The following is an 18,199-nucleotide window of genomic DNA, read 5'->3' as shown; positions in this document are numbered from 1 at the left end:
ATGTTAAAGTGATGGTGTAAACAGTCGCATATCAAACAGGAATTATCATGTAAACAGTCGCATATCAAACAGGAAATATCACATAAACAGTCGCATATCAAACAGGAATTATCATGTAAACAGTCGCATATCAAACAGGAAATATCACATAAACAGTCGCATATCAAACAGGAAATATCATGTAAACAGTCGCATATCAAACAGGAAATATGTAAACAGTCGCATATCAAACAGGAAATATCATGTAAACAGTCACATGTCAAACAGGAAATATGTAAACAGTCGCATATCAAACAGGAAATATCATGTAAACAGTCGCATATCAAACAGGAAATATCATGTAAACAGTCGCATATCAAACAGGAAATATCATGTAAACAGTTGCATATCAAACAGGAAATATCATGTAAACAGTCGCATATCAAACAGGAAATATCATGTAAACAGTCGCATATCAAACAGGAAATATCACATAAACAGTCGCATATCAAACAGGAAATATCACATAAACAGTCGCATATCAAACAGGAAATATCATGTAAACAGTCGCATATCAAACAGGAAATATGGAAATATGTAAACAGTCGCATATCAAACAGGAAATATCATGTAAACAGTCGCATATCAAACAGGAAATATCATGTAAACAGTCGCATATCAAACAGGAAATATATGTAAACAGGAAATATGTAAACGCATATCAAACAGGAAATATCATGTAAACAGTCACATCTCAAACAGGAAATAAGTAAACAGTCGCATATCAAACAGGAAAATATCATGTCAAACAGGAAATATCATGTAAACAGTCATATCAAACAGCATATCAAACAGGAAATATCATGTAAACAGTCGCATATCAAACAGGAAATATCATGTAAACAGTCGCATATCAAACAGGAAATATCATGTAAACAGTCGCATATCAAACAGGAAATATCATGTAAACAGTCGCATATCAAACAGGAAATATCATGTAAACAGTCGCATATCAAACAGGAAATATCATGTAAACAGTCACGTATCAAACAGGAAATATGTAAACAGTCGCATATCAAACAGGAAATATCATGTAAACAGTCGCGTATCAAACAGGAAATATCATGTAAACAGTCATATATCAAACAGGAAATATCAGAATATGGGTAATGTCAAACACAACCAAGAGTTGGTATAGCGATATTTTTTAAACCACTACAACATATTTTGCAATGTTTCTAAGAGTTTTTAAATATTAACTTGAATACACCAATAACATTCATCATTAAAATGATTAAAATCAAATTTAATTTGTTTTTTCTTAGTCTGCATCATCTTAATTGTCGTTTCTATTAATATGTTTCTGACAAACTGCAGTAAAATATCAAATCTGGTGGGCATTGAAATAAATTAATTTGGTAGTTCACATACACTATTACTTTTCCAAAGTATTTTCAATGTACCAATGTGTTTTTTTTGGTAATCTAATAACATACATATTAACTTTTTTTTATTTATATCTATCTAAATGCATAATTCATATCTTCACTATACATTTATATCTTCACTATTCATTTGTATCTTTCTAAACTCTTAATTTATATCTCAATTCATAATTCATATTTAGACTCAAGAATACTTGAACATTAAGGAATCAGTTCATTCATATATTAATTGAAACTAGCAGGATTACTTTTCAACAGATTGGAATTCTAAATATTTTTTCCCAAACACCATAATAAATATTGAAATTTGAGTGGAATTTTGCATTACATTTACATCAAAAAATAATTCTATCCCACAATGTATTATTAAGGTCATGCACAACCAGAATTTTTCTAAGCCATTTTGAAAAAATTGCTGAATTAATAGAAACAGCAAAAATAGTATTACTGAGCTATACTTTTCCACAAAATAAGGTGTCCAAGAAACAGCATTTTGATCTGTTTTTTTTTTTTTTACAAAAATTGAGCATCACAAACTATGCATTTTTAAAGTATACAATCGAGAATGAAGTCTAACATCAGAACTTAATATTAAGGCAATGAAAGAGCAGACATTCCTAGACAAAAGACAATAGTGAAGTTCTTACTCCATGGCTTTAAAAGCTCGTGAGAGATTAATAATGCGCTTCTCTCCTGGAAGATTCCTGATCTGAGGAGGCAAGTTTGCCTCATCTTCATCACCAAAGGCATTTTCCTCCAAAACTTTTCGGAGTTTCTCATCAGTCAATTTCTTTTCCTTCTCCTGTCGAAAATCTTTGCCCTGAAGCTCCAGGTCACGTATATTACTGTCGGAGGCCTGTTTGTTATTTTTACAAATTTCCAGACCCTTTTTGTTTATGGTTATAGCTTGGTCCAGTCTTCCAAGCTCATTAAAAGCTTGAGCAAATCTGTAGTGTCCCTGCAAACAAAAATAAACTTAAAAAATAAAGCTTCAAATCTTATTAAGATTACTACAAGTTCCTATGTTACAATTAGTATTTTATTATTTGCATACTTTACCTGTAGCATTGATTGTTTTAGCTGTTATACCAAAATCTTTTGCCAAATGTGTTATTTTCTCAAAATTAAGCAAATTCCAGGAATATTTTCCCCAACTTTGCAGGAAACCCTGCTATATTCTTTCAATTTATGAGTACACAGGCTACTGTAAACCCACTGTGATGAGTCTCTCAACAGAAACTAATTGGAAAAAAAAATCATCCGCATCACAAACCGAACAAATTCTTGCTCCATGAATGATAAATTTCTTAGAGGAACTTCTACATTTTGACAATACTACCAAGGTTCTTTGAAATCCCATGCAACCAAACACCCAAGTCACCCCACTGCAGGGATGAGTTAGGGTGAGGATGGGTGGAGTGGGCATTAATGAGGCCATATACTTCGACCTTAGACCTTACACCCCTCTGCAACAAGAGTGCTGTGGACACAATATACGCCGCCACAAAATATAAAGATCCACTAAGAGAAAGCTACAGATACAAAGTTGAAAATGGCATAAATCTTATAAAAAATCAAGGAACCAAAAAATCTACCCATTGTAGTAAAGACATTGAGCAAGTTTCATGAAAATCTGATGATTATTTTAGGAGGAGTTGCATTCGCAAGGCTCCACTATGAGCAAGCTACAAAGTCGAAAATGGCATAAATCTTACAAAAATCAACGAACAACAAAATTGCCCATTCATGCACATCTACCCATTGTAGTAGTGACATTGAGCAAGTTTCGTGAAAATCTGATGATTAGTTTAGGAGAAGCTGCGTTCACAAATGAACGGACGGACGGACAGACAGACGGAGAAGATGACGCCAATATACGACCGCCTCCAGAGGCGTATAAAAAAGGTTGAATGAAATCTTATTGATGAATCCACAGGAAAGGAAAAGCTACCTTTGGCCAGTCAGGTTTAAGTGTAACAGCTCTTCTACCATCAGCCAATGCATCCCTAAAAAATACAAGACACAGAGGTACCATTAACAAATGATTCACTGGAGAATAATACACGGAAAATTCGATCTCAGGAAAATTTCTAGCAAAGAAATATATAGTTTTTAACCTATCTAACTTATTAATACACCAAAAAAATACATAAAGTAGTTATATAGACAATAAGCAAATGTTCACTTAAAGCATATCATTAATATCCAATACTGATTGTTTGTTTTAGGTAGCTATTCACATCAAGTGTCCGGCTTCAAGATATCGAACAAATTACATGTTTTATAATACATATGTTTAAGACTTCCTTGTCCCTCACCTGAACTTTTTCAGTCGATTGTAGGTCTGAGCTCGGTTACCAAAAAAGATGTGGTTGAAAGGGCTGAAAAAGGAACACAAACCTATGATTTTCTTTGAAGGCTATTCGAAATATACATATTTTGGAACGGGACTAGGATTTTCAAAACAGGTGACCCCATCCCATTATCTGGGCTGCAATTTGTGACTAAAGGGGATGATTTGACTTAGTTTTGACAACTCCTACTAAGGGTAATTTCTATGTCAGAAAAAGTTGTGAAACTGATCTTTCTCTGCTGTGCACTTATGAGGACACTTTACCCAAATTTCTTTAGGATTAACTCCTTTATGTTGCTCCATGAGATAGCCACTGGCTACTTCTAGAGTCTGCCTCAAATGACCACATTGGTTTAAAGTGATAAATCCAGTGAACAAACAAAATATTTTGGGGTGGTTGAGTGGCACAGTGGTAACGCACTCGCCTTTCACCTAGCCGACGTGAAAAGGTAAGGGGTCACCTGCCCGACCACATGGGTTTCCCCCAGGTACTCCGGTTTCCTCCCACACAATAAGACCCCTCGCACGCTTACATCCGTGCCAACAAGAGTGATTAGTATAAGTTGACATAACTTGTTTTGCAATTGTTGTAAAATAAATAAAGTTTATATATATTGAATTAAACATTTCAAATCTTGATTATCACTAGAATCACTGGTAGTAAGGAGAACATCCACATCGTAATTTGTAACTACAGCACATTTCCAGGTATTTGGAGAAATCTTTATAACAACAGAGATATCATCACAGTTTAAGAGAACAAAATATTTCATGATACTTATGATGAGTCTAAGATAATACAACTGAAATGACAGCCTATGAGACCTGTCCCTACAACTCACTCTGCTTTAGCGGCCTTAGTGTAGTAGTCAATAGCCGTCTCAAACTTTCCATGTTGGTATTGCTCGTTACCAGCATCCTTGAACTTCATTGGGTCAGTCCCATCCTGAAATGATTAAAATTCTCATAATTCTTTTCATGTAAATAATATAATTCCAATATAATGAAATGTTGCCTTCATGTTAGTTATATCATATGTATGAATATAGGTATTTGTACAACACAACTACTATCTAGAAAGGAATAGTTGAGGCTGATTTTGGCACCCAAATTCATCAAGATTCAAAACCTTTAAAAAGTCACTGAAATATCTGTCTGTAATTTTCAATACTTTCTTTATACAGTTACAAAAAGTTATTTGTGACATTTTGGTACCTACACACCGACAACTTAATCAGGCAAAATCTATGGATTATGATGATGAGAAATTTTATTATCACACTTTTCATGCTGAACATATTGTACTAAAACCTGACTGCTCTAATTGCAGTTTCTGTAGTTGGTTAACGTCACAATATCTGTGGATGTGATCACAGTATCTGTTGATGTGAACACAATATCTGTGGATGTGAACACAATATCTGTGGATGTGATCACAGCATATGTTGATGTGATCACAGCATATGTTGATGTGAACAAAATATCTGTGGATGTGATCACAATATCTGTTGATGTGATCTCAATATCTGTTGATGTGATCACAGTATCTGTGGATGTGATCACAGTATCTGTGGATGTGATCACAGTATATGTTGATGTGAACACAATATCTGTGGATGTGATCGCAGTACCTGTGGATGTGATCACAATATCTGTTGATGTGATCACAGTATCTGTGGATGTGATCACAATATCTGTGGATGTGATCGCAGTACCTGTGGATGTGATCACAATATCTGTTGATGTGATCACAGTATCTGTGGATGTGATCACAGTATCTGTGGATGTGATCACAATATCTGTGGATGTGATCACAGTATCTGTGGATGTGATCACAATATCTGTTGATGTGACCACAGTATCTGTGGATGTGACCACAGTATCTGTGGATGTGATCACAGTATCTGATGATGTGATCTCAATATCTGTTGATGTCTGTTGATGTGACCACAATATCTGTTGATGTGATCACAGTATCTGTGGATGTGATCACAGTATCTGTGGATTTGATCACAATATCTGTTGATGTGATCACAGTATCTGTGGATGTGATCACAGTATCTGTGGATGTGATCACAGTACCTGTGGATGTGACCACAATATCTGTTGATTGATAACAGTATCTGTGGATGTGATCACAGTATCTGTGGATTTGATCACAATATCTGTTGATGTGACCACAGTATCTGTAGATGTGATCACAATATCTGTGGATGTGATCACAGTATCTGTGGATGTGACCACAGTATCTTTCGATGTGACCATAATATCTGTTGATGTGATTGCAATGACTAAAGACGTGCTCGTTGATCCAAAAAAGATCTAAATTTACCAAATGAAGTGACTTTAATACAGCCATCACACATCTAATATCTTGTGAAATCAACTAAACATGAAATAAAATGAAAATGATTACAAACCCTGGAGTGAATATTTTTTTTAATCTCTTCTGAGAAATCTTTTGATTCCTTGGCCAAGCACATCACCACCATTTCATCTGAATGTAACAAATAAAAGTGTGAACAAAAAATAGTATTAGTTAAAACATTAATCCATTCATTTCATACTGTTTTAGTGCAAATTTAGTTAAAGTGTAAAACCCTTATAATTCAGTTCTCATTAAAAGCAGATTACATTTCAATTTCAACCAATCAGAACCCTCCATACATGGTTCTGGAAACACTTGATGTGTCAAATTATACGTTTTTATCAATCATGCCATTGACCAACTTTCATTAAATTGATCAAAGGGTAGGCAAGCTATAGACGATTACATACAAACCTGTGTATAGCAACCTAGTCACTAGAAAGTTTCATTTTAAGAGATTTATTACGGAGAAATATTATTGTACATCATTTTATGTACAGGAGGTCTTGTTTGATATACCTTATTGACAAAAAGAAATGAATTATTTATCATGTATTGGTTATTGTTGTGCACCTCGATATCTAATTAAATTTGGGTGGTCGGGTGGCGCAGTGGTAATGCACTCGCCTTTCACCTAGTCGACCAGGGCTCCATTCCAGGAACGGACGTGAAAAGGTAAGGGGTCACCTGCCCAACCATGTGGGTTTTCCCCGGGTACTCCTGTTTCCTCCCACAATAAGACCCCTCGTGCGCTTACATCCGGGCCAACAAGAGTGATTAGTATAAGTTGACATAACTTGTTTCACAATTGTTGTAAAATAAATAAAGTTTATATAAACTGAATTAAACATTTCAAATCTTGATTATCACTAGAACCACTGGTAGTAAGGAGAACATCCACATCGTAATTTGTAACTACAGTATTTCCAGGTACTTGGAGAAAGCTTTATAACAACAGAGATATCATTACAGTGTGTGACACTTACATAGCTTGGCGACATACAGAACAGCACATTTAGCTTCCTTCTCTCTCATTTTACTAGGTGGCACTTTTAAAGCTCTAACCCTGAAAAAGCAATTGATATTGTATTTAATAGTAAATCATTCAATCACATGATTATTCCCGTACAAGATTTACAGTACTTGACCCAAAGACTCCAAAATTATTATTATTATTATTCCATTTTTAACAGCCCATCAACACAAAAAAGTTCCTTAGGGCCATCAAACGGTAAACTCCAAAATAAATCACTTCTATCCACGGCTTATCAGTCGTTTGTCCTGGGTTTAGTTTTCTGTATACTGCAGACTTCTTCTAAGCAAATCATCAAAAAGGGTCATCAAAGAGGGGTTATGCTCCCCGTATGGAACAAAAATTAAGTATGAAAAAGGCAATAACTTCTATATTATGCAAAAGAGAGTTATGGTTCCTTTGCACTTCTTAATGCGATCTATCTACCTATAGATGTTTATGTTAATACCCCTTATATAGTTTTTGTGTTATATTCCTGACAGACAAAGTGGCAACTATATGCCTTCCCTTCGAGAAGAATAATTAAATCTATGGGTGGTAGCCCTCAACAAAACCAGGAACCTGGGACTGGAGTTGATGTTTTACTGAATATTAAAACAACAAATTCATTGACTAACTAGTTATTGATATTCCTGACCAATAACATTTCAGCTCACAAATATCAATGATCAATACAAATATCAATTCAAACTTACTAAAGTTTGATGATGAGGTCTGAACAGGATAAACAGATACTGTTTGTGTCACTTACTGTTTGATGTCACTAAACAGATACTACTACAATACTGTTTGATGATGAGGTCATATCTCTCTGTTTGATGATGAGGTCATATCTCTCTGCACTTGATAAACAGATACTGTTTGTGTCACTTACTAAAGTTTGATGATGAGGTCTGAACAGGATAAACAGATACTGTTTGTGTCACTTACTAAAGTTTGATGATGAGGTCATATCTCTCTGCACTTGATAAACAGATACTGTTTGTGTCACTTACTAAAGTTTGATGATGAGGACGTATCTGTACAAAATAAACAGATACTGTTTGTGAAACTTACCAGAGTTTGATGATGAGGTCATATCTCTCTGCACTTGATAAACAGATACTACATGAAAGAGCTTCTGATTTCTTGTTGTCTATCTCACTTATAACCTCAAGAATCTGCATCAGGAAATTCTTCTTCCTCTGTAACAGTAGCATGTTTACATTTGCATATGATTATTACAAACTCTCCTTTCTGCTTCTGGAATTTTTTTCTTTTCAAACATACCTAATTTGGGAATGTGACATTACTTACTTGGATTTACCAATATTTACGTAGCAGGTGTTGTCGATATAGCAGAAGACACTTACTTTCAAAAATACCAGGTACCTTTACAGGGTCCTAGTGTAAATCTTTCTTTTGTTCATATTTTGCCTTAATTTCCTTGAATTTGGATTATGATTATGTTGACATGTTGGTATTTCTAGATGTTTATGTTACAAGCAACATCACTCATTATTCCAGAATCATTCTTAAGATATGAAGATACTACAGAAATTCTATTAGTAATATTTGTAAAAGGAAAATTCTATCAGTAATATTTTGGAAAAGGGCAAGCTTAGAGAGTGTTAGTGACATAATTTCAACACTACCTACCAATTTTTTTATCATGAACGCTGTAACAGCCTCCACCAAATCTGCTATTGCCCATTCCTCCCAGTCAAGGCTGGAAAGTTCAATTTCTCTGTAAAAGATATCAACAAGAGCTACAGTACTCAAAAGTCTCTTAGAAACTAAAATATGCATTGGATTTGACACACTGATTCCAACCTTGAATGTATGACAAAGAAACCTCAACCTTCAGTGACAAATGGTACAATCTGAGGGGACGAAGCGATTCCTGAAAGTAAAACCTGAGGGGGTGAAGGGATTCCTGAAAGTAAAACCTGAGGGGGTGAAGGGATTCCTGAAAGTACAACCTGAGGGGACGAAGGGCTTCCTGAAAGTACAACCTGAGGGGGCCCAGGGCTTCCTGAAAGTACAACCTGAGGGGGTGAAGGGATTCCTGAAAGTAAAACCTGAGGGGGTGAAGGGATTCCTGAAAGTACAACCTGAGGGGGTGAAGGGATTCCTGAAAGTACAACCTGAGGGGGACGAAGGACTTCCTGAAAGTACAACCTGAGGGTGCAAAGTGCTTCCTTAAAGTACAACCTGAGGGTGCAATGGGCTTCCAGAAAGTACAACCTGAGGGGGCCAAGGGTTTCCTTAAAAACCAACCTGAGGGGGCCAAGGGCTTCCTGAAAGTACAACCTGAGTGTGCAAAGGGCTTCCTGAAAGTGCAACCTGAGGGGACGAAGGGCTTCCTGAAAGAACAACCTGAGGGGGCCAAGGGCTTCCTGAAGGTACAACCTAAGGGTGCAATAGGCTTCCTGAAAGTACAACCTGAGGGTGCAAAGGGCTTCCTGAAAGTACAACCTGAGGGGGCAAAGGGATTCCTGAAAGTACAACCTGAGGGTGCAAAGGGATTCCTGAAAGTACCACCCGATACCTTTACGTTAACTATTTGCAACATGTATAAGGTTGACCCTCCTAAGTAATCATAACTCTGATGTGTGTAATTAGGAAACTTTATTTTCAGATTTTCTATCCTGATCAAAACTGGGAAAGCCCTTGTGTGGTGTTACAAAGACTTTCTTTTTCTCTCTCTGTACTTTTACTAACACAATTTGTTTGGTGTGTTAGAAACCAACCTTTTTTTGTATTTGATCAGTCCTGAGCTCCTGACCAGTTCCATCCATGATGCAGGAACTATATTATTAACTGCAAACAGGAAGGGTCCCATGGCAAATATCCGAATATTGCTTTCCTGTTTCTCTAGAAACTTGGCACTCTTCCTCAACCAAATGTCAGCATAATCATCTGTGGGGTAAAACGATAAAGGTTCATCCGACATTATGTTATATTCACCATTGACTAACCTTACCATTGTCTGTTGTGTATTACTATGATATGAACTGCCATCAGCATAGGAGTATTGTAAATAACACAAACAAATTAAGGTCGGCTTTCCTTTTAACAAGATGAAAATTGAAAGAGATAAATTAAGTTTGTATACCTGCACGTTGTTGTAAACCACTTATTTTTAGTGGCAACTAACTTGTACGAATTAGGCATTTTAGAACAAGTGTGTGGTGATTTATTTAATTTCATGAAACAGACTATATTTTATGATAACTTTCATGAAACAAACTATATCTTATATCTTTCATGAAACAGACTACATTACATGCTATGATGTAACTGTTGATTATCACCTCAATTCAGTTTTGTGTTTAACTTCCACAAATTTGTTCTCATTGCAAAATTTGCGAAAGTAAATTGCAAGCAAAAGCATGTTAATTTACAGTATAAATGTTGACTAAAAGCAGTTTAATATGGTGTAAAATCCTATTTTTTGTGAGTCTTAAATTTTATGGTTTATCCTAAAAAACTCTATTTCTGGGGCACTTGATTTTGCATACCTGTCTCAAAAAATTACACTAACAGATCATTAAACATTGATATAAACTGTTGGTTTACCAACAAAAATAAATTGTTATAACAAGAGGCCCAAGGGGCCTTAACAGTCACCTGAGGAATATATGTCAAAAATCTGGGGATTTTAAAATGTTGCAAAAATGTAACAACACTTGTGCAGGACCATGTGTAAAACATCTGTACCAAGTTTGAACATGATCCAAACAGTGGTTCTTGAGAGAAAGTCCAAAATGTCTTAGCCAAACAGAGGCCAGGGTGGCCATCTTGGATTTTGAATCGCCCCAAATAGTTAAAACACTTGCCAGGACCTTGTGTAGAACATTCATATCAAGTTTAGACATGATCAACCCAGTAGTTAATCTGACTGTTGGTTCATGAGAAGAAGATTTTTAAATATTTACCTAACTTTACCCCCTTTTCCCCCCTCCTTGGGCCCCTATTGGGGCCATGTCCTTTTTCTTCGCACACTTGAAGCGGCTTCCCATGGGAATGCTTTGTGCGAAGTTTGGTCAAAATCCATCCACTGGTTCTTGAGAAAATGTCATTTAAAGAAGGTTTTTTTATATGGCCCCTTTTACACCCCTTTTTGGCCCCAAAGGGGACATTATCACTTTTTTCAACTTAATTTCATATGTCCTTCATTAAGGGATGCTGTCTACCAAATTTGGTTGAAATCGGTCAAAGTTGAATTTTTGACCCTTTTGAGCGCCCCGTAATGGGGCCGTCATTACCCTTTTTTTTCATTTGCAAACTTTGTAGACCTTGCCGTAAGGACCCTAAATATCAAATATGAATTTAATCTGACTGTTGGTTCAGGAGAAGAAGATTTTTAAAGATTTACCTAATTTTACCCCTCCCCCCCCCCCTCCCATGAGGATGCTTTGTGCCAAGTTTGGTCAAAATCCATTCAGTGGTTCTTGAGAAGAACCTTTGGCTCAGGTGACCTAAAAAGTAAGGACAATTCAAGTAATCTAATCCTACGACTCCAGGTCTTATTTTAGAGGTAGTACTCATACAATTTAATCGATCATTTGCTTCAAAGTAAAAGACAAGAAACCAAATATGAATATGAAGGGATTTATTTACGAATCATGTGTTTAGTTTAAAGGGAATAATAACTATCAAGCATTTCCAAGCAGAAATTTTCTGTAATAACTCATATATGAATAGTTTTGATAATCATATTTTTCCACTGGTTTACTAATAATGAAAAGTAATCAGCTTATTATCAGTAAATCACTGTCTAACATTCTTCTTTAACAGATGAAATAAGAAAATTTTCTGTGAAAACATTAAAACTGTCAGACTGAGTGTATGTGACTTACTGAGGGTTTTTTCTGGTGTGTTTGGAATAGCATCCTCATCTGAGGAGTCCACCAATTCAGGGATGCCGTCACTGTCGGAGTCTGTCATGATTTTCTTATCATCTGGGTAATGTGTTGAGATGAAGGGGAGCCCACTTGCTAAAAAATAAATGCAATCTTATCAATTAATAAGTGTCCAGTATATTTCAATCTATTCAATTGAGTAATATCTCATAATCTTCATTTACTAAGTCAGCTTTCAGCTTTTAATTAATTGATTTAATTACATTTTTTATAACTTAAGTGATATTTCTAAACATTTGTGTGTTGAAACAAATATTCCTGACATAAAATCTGACTAAGCTAACTTGTTTCTGGTCCATATTTTGCAATGTTCTTACAGACAAAAACAAAATGGCAGCCAGCAGTGAACACCACGCTGTCATTACATATATCAAGCAAAATAATGTAAACAATATTAGACATTACTATTGTTTTTTTTTAATATTTTCTTTTACAAAAATAATTATTCCAACCATCGCATTCTACAATATTATATACATCTTTGTCAATGTGACATTGCTATTTTCTATTGATCTTGCTGATGAAAACAGTAAATGTTATAGAAAAATCAGTTTTAAATTGAAGAAAATATACTATATGTGAAAGTGTAATCCAGGTATTGTGTGAGAATATTGGTAAACAGGTGTGAGAACAGCACAGGTAAACAGGCGTGAGAACTACACAGGTAAACAGGTGGGAGATCAACACATGTAAACAGGTGGGAGAACAACACAGGTAAACTGGTGGGAGAACACACAGGTAAACAGGTGTGAGAACTACACTGGTAAACATGTGGGAGATCAACACATGTAAACAGGTGGGAGAACAACACAGGTAAACAGGCGTGAGAACTACACAGGTAAACAGGTGGGAGAACAACACATGTAAACATGTGGCAGAACTACACAGGTAAACAGGTGTGAGAACTACACTGGTAAACATGTGGGAGAACATCACAAGTAAACAGGTGGGAGAACAACACAGGTAAACAGGTGTGAGAACAACACAGGTAAACAGGCGTGAGAACTACACAGGTAAACAGGTGGGAGATCAACACATGTAAACAGGTGTGAGAACAACACAGGTAAACAGGTGGGAGAACTATACAGGTAAACAGGTGTGAGAACTACACTGGTAAACATGTGGGAGAACATCACAAGTAAACAGGTGGGAGAACAACAATGGTAAACAGGTGTGAGAACTACACATGTAAACAGGTGGGAGATCAACACATGTAAACATGTGGGAGAACTACACAGGTAAACAGGTGTGAGAACTACACAGGTAAACAGATGGGAGATCAACACATGTAAACAGGTGTCAACACATGTAAACATGTGGGAGAACTACACAGGTAAACAGGTGTGAGAACTACACAGGTAAACAGGTGGGAGAACTACACAGGTAAAGCAAGCACTGACTATATCTACCATCATAACATTACTGCAGTCATGTTTTCTCAACAAGTGGGAGAAAGGAAAATACCTTTTTTCCAAATGTTTAACATGTCTCTTGTCAACACATATCAACTAATTATCAACTACCAGTGCCTTCTTCAATGAGAATGAATGATGCTGTGTCAGCAGAGCCCACCAGTGGAAGGTAATTGTCACCTCCAACTAACAACCCATTGTTTGAATTATAATGATGACAGCACCCGCCTAATATAAAAGTGATAGTCAAATACAGACCTTTATTATAGTAGATATACCAGCATTAAGTTCTGTACACTTGCTACATCTAAAGAAATATCAGCCAAAATATGACAGGTTGGTCAGAACGTGCACCAAGGCTTACAGATGTATGACAGGGCACCCAGAAAGAGGGCAGGGCAAAATTTTAATTTTAGAAAATGAGGGCATCGCTCTACACCCTGCTGTCACATTCTACCTGGAACACTGCATCAAATACAACTTAGTACTATCAACAACCATCTCCTATAACATGGCATTGGGACATTTTAAATTTCTAAATAAGAAAAAGATCACTTTTTTAAAATTAGATCATTTATCATGGTAGCTAAATTTCTAAATAAACGAAAACTATCATTAATGTATGAAAGCTAACAAAGGATGAAGAAGAAAACTATACTTTATACAACAATACTTTGTGATTTTTCGGACTCAAATAAACGAATCCTGGATTCATGATTTTCCTGTACGACTCGTTCAAATTTTCAGAGCCCACTTATCTTTTTGTATCTGCACTCATCTAAATTTTGGAAATGTTGCTACAAAATACTGAATACTGCAGACATCTAATCTTATCTTTGTGTTTATTATTCCAGGATATACATAAGTTTCAATTCCCAAGCTTAAAAACTTGCATCATGAGTCAAGCTTAAGCCTTTGCATCATGAGTCAAATAATATATAGTTTCCTAGATCTGACCCTCAAAACTCCCCAACAAAATTTAAGAAGCTACAAATACATTATATATATAAATATCAATCCTTCTTCAAGATTCAATTTTTAAAATTTTAAATTGATGCAAGCTGTAAAATTTGTTTTAAAAAAGTCAATTAATTGAATAACTTACTTAATTCAGAAAAGCTTGAAATAAGAACAATGTGCTTTATTTTATGAAATGATATCAAAGCTCTCAACATGTCTCAAACCTTTAAAGTGTGCAACATAAGTTCAAAGTCTGCAGCCAAGGAGTTAATCCTACACCATATATCATACCAGGCACAATGTAATACAGTTGAAAATTTCCAAAGGGGAATCCCCACTATAGAAAATAGAATGGGATTTCCAGTCAACACCTACCAACAAATGTACACAAATGCAGGGCTCACGTTGTCGGTAGCCAAAGTAGCCATTGACTGCTTTTATTTACAATTGGCAACTCAAAATACAAAGTGGCTACTAAATTGGCTACTGTGTTTTTTTTTTCTGAAAAAAAAACCTCTAACAATACGATAATAAAGCCAACAAATTCGCTTCGTGAAGTCGGTGTACTTTCGTGTCCACGTGTGTATTGTAGGCCTACTAGCTGACACGCTTACATAATCCGGGGGCCCTGTGGCAGAGGCAGTGCTTTCACAGTTGAGCGCATCCGATCATGTCTTTGTTAGACTAATTACTGGAAGTTTCAAACGACAGTACATATTATTATACGAGTGTTAAACTTGTTATGGCTGAGATAATTGGATAACCCATGGCCATCGGTCCGTGTTAAAACCGAGTGGGGATTCCCCACATTCACATGTCACTTAAACGCTTGAATATGTGTATTCAGCCAACCTGAAAAAGCGCTTTAATGATTCAGAATGACACAAGCATGGCGAGGAAGTCTACAATAGGATGATTGTTTCTGGTGTCACAACAGATAAAAACGATCGGCTTTCGACTTTTGTGGGTAATGACGGTGTTAGAAATCACAGCCTTACTAATTATCCGAAAGCAAGCGTGTTGTTTCATTACGTAGTGAGTAGGCCTATCTACTACCAGCAGACAGTACGCAATGTAAACATGACGGGCTACATTTTTACTTTGACAGGTGTACTACAGTGACATTCGTTTACAATACTAAACAGTAACTCTAGTGATTTCTGTACAAGAACAATGCAATATAGAAATGAATTCAAGGACAGATAGTGTATTTCAAACAAGTGTCAATACAGAAAAGTGTAACTTATTGAATGAGAGTGTAATTAATTAAAGTAAAATTGTTTTGTTATTTATATTGGTTATGTATTGTAAAGTATTATTCATTGGTGCTTTGTAATAAAGAAGTTTAAAATTAAAATTTTTCCATAATGTAAGATTAATTAGATATAGTTGATTCAATTTCAAACGTTAATCAAACGTTACGCGCCAATATGCCAAGGCTACTCTCTGACAAAATTGGCTACTAAAAATCACACTTGACTATTTTTTTTGGCTACTGATAATTTTGGTTCAGGGTGAGCCCTGAAATGTGCATTTACATAAATTATTTTTTACCTCCTTGTAGGCATAGAATGCAAGCTGTACTAGAATACTACAAATGAAGGATGCAACACTAAAAAGTTCACATTCTATCTATTGTACTGTCTATCATTCTCTTCCTTGATTGGGAACATATAGAAGGATTTTCTAAAAAAAAAAAAAAAAAAATGGGAAATAATTCTAAAGTTTTGCTAGATTTTGGGAAAGAAACACTTATTTGGGTTTGGATAATATTTTTTTAACTGATCACTGAGTCACTAGAGAATATTTGTAACTCAGGAATATAAGACTAAGGATATGTAATGTTTTTACTTTTTTTATTATCTATAATAATCTGAGTAAAAATAAAATGAAGAAACCAATGCAGATCTATACAGGGAAGAAAACTTTTCTGTATCTCAATAATTGGTACATATTTATGACAAAACTTACAATTATTTTTTTTTTATTTTGATAGAGATCAATTAAATCAGATAAGACGATTTTTTAGAATTTCAAGGTCACATTAAAGATGATGTGTATAGCTCATAACATTACCATCTGAAACACCAGTTTAAAATCCTCCTTATAAGTCATCAACTTAACATAATCTACAATAACTTCTTACTTCCTAAAATACCATGACAAGCCTATCAGTTATCCCGCCCCATCTAACCACCCAGCATTTTCAACAAGTCACATCCCTCCTCATATCTATGAATCAGAAGGCTACAGTAATCTGTTGGCATCCTTGTTATTGCTATGTATATTAAAGTGTCATTGCACACTTGATAATTTTTTTTATATATTTTTTTTTACAGAAAACAATATAACTCAAATATCCCTCACATGATCATTCATTTACAAAAAAATAATCTATACTGTTCTATCTTTAATGGTATTAGGATCCATGCATACTTGTTTTATCACATGAATCTGATGCTCGATACGAAATAAAGGTATAACAAACTTATATAGATTAGCGGGAATCCTACCTCAGATTCCTGTGGTTTTGTTGTTCAATCTTTGAAAATACCCTATTTTTACCATGTAGTAAGGGTATTTCTATATATTTTTACTAAGACGAGCGTTCATTCTGGTTCAGCAAATGTTTTCTGTAATTTAAGCTGGAGGTCTAATCTTCCTTTCGTGAGATTACCAACCAAAGAATTCACCTAATAATCCGATTTGCAAAGGTTACGGGCGGTTAGCCGACGTGTAAACAAAAAGAAATCGATGTTATAATATTGGAATTGTGGTAATAAGAAGCTGTCACATTTCCCTCTCAACGTGTACGGTCCTAAGAAATCACATTCACGACATCAATTTTCACAACACTTCGGCTTTGCTTTGGTAGAAAAGTGCACCCACCTTGGTTACGAACTTTGTTCATGGCAGCAAAACGGTGAAACATTTCTCAAACAATGGCCATTGTTTTAGAAATATACTTCCGACAGCTTACCTATTTATGGATGGATGCCTCTCTTCGTCATATATGCAAATCACCGCATATCTTTCGCCTGTGTGCACATGCTCTTCTTGGAAATACAAAATGGCGACTTCGGTTTATTGTTGAGGAAGTAGATATAAGCCTCGTTTTGAAGTGACGAAGGAAATTCGCGCGGAATTTAAAATTACAAAATATAGGTACTGGGTTATGTTATCACAAAAGTATGGTGTTGGATGAGTACCTTCCCCTAGATTTCAATCTTAAAACTTCAAGTAAATTGTGAATGGTAGCCTAGCTGCATGTCAAAGTTAGGATATCAGTAAATTTGTTTGAAATCAGAAAAGGCAACTCACTTTCAACCTTTGGACGGCGGATGTACTGTCCGTTACTTATGTAGAGTGTACTGGGCGATCTTCCCACCAGATAATAGCCATCCTTTCGGTGAGTTCAATTTTCTGTAAATAATGCAAGCATATATCTTTAGGGTTTCATCTTCGAGTTGACAACTTTGTCATAACTAAAACCAGAGACGTATATATCACATGTGATATATACGTCTCTGCTAAAACATATAGACATTTCCCGAGTCTTCTTCCCCTTTCCATCCGGTGCACATTTTAACACCTTAGATATTTATCGGATTTACGCTTTTCGACGCTCGCGCGCTAAAAAAAAAAAAAAAAACCTAATTCTCGGCGATTGATTTTAATATAAAGTTAGGCACATATAGTCCAGCGGTTTAGAGCCATATTTCAAGCAATACTTCACTTTGTG

At 35.5% G+C, this 18,199-nt stretch overlaps 1 protein-coding gene across 2 annotated transcripts in view; it reads right to left on the bottom strand.

The window, feature by feature from the left end:
- The window catches only part of LOC132553745 (E3 ubiquitin-protein ligase TTC3-like), a 47,993-nt gene extending 30,492 nt beyond the window's left edge, over window positions 1-17,501 (bottom strand). For both annotated transcript variants that reach the window (XM_060218017.1, XM_060218018.1), the window contains exons 1-11: window positions 17,438-17,501; window positions 12,023-12,160; window positions 9,911-10,079; window positions 8,817-8,904; window positions 8,235-8,362; window positions 7,132-7,211; window positions 6,198-6,274; window positions 4,620-4,723; window positions 3,743-3,805; window positions 3,376-3,430; window positions 2,072-2,382 (exon numbers count right to left, since the gene is read on the bottom strand). In XM_060218017.1, coding sequence (XP_060074000.1) covers window positions 2,072-2,382; window positions 3,376-3,430; window positions 3,743-3,805; window positions 4,620-4,723; window positions 6,198-6,274; window positions 7,132-7,211; window positions 8,235-8,362; window positions 8,817-8,904; window positions 9,911-10,079; window positions 12,023-12,110 — 1,163 coding nt within the window. In that variant the 5' untranslated portion in view covers window positions 12,111-12,160; window positions 17,438-17,501. The remainder of the gene's footprint in view (window positions 1-2,071; window positions 2,383-3,375; window positions 3,431-3,742; window positions 3,806-4,619; window positions 4,724-6,197; window positions 6,275-7,131; window positions 7,212-8,234; window positions 8,363-8,816; window positions 8,905-9,910; window positions 10,080-12,022; window positions 12,161-17,437) is intronic.
- Between the last annotated feature and the right edge of the window lie 698 nt (window positions 17,502-18,199).

This window comes from Ylistrum balloti, unplaced genomic scaffold (genome assembly GCF_031769215.1).
Source record: "Ylistrum balloti isolate Yb309-2 unplaced genomic scaffold, AGI_CSIRO_Ybal_v1 Utg370346, whole genome shotgun sequence".
Lineage (NCBI taxonomy): Eukaryota > Metazoa > Mollusca > Bivalvia > Pectinida > Pectinidae > Ylistrum > Ylistrum balloti.
This window is presented reverse-complemented; position numbering and strand designations above follow the sequence as displayed.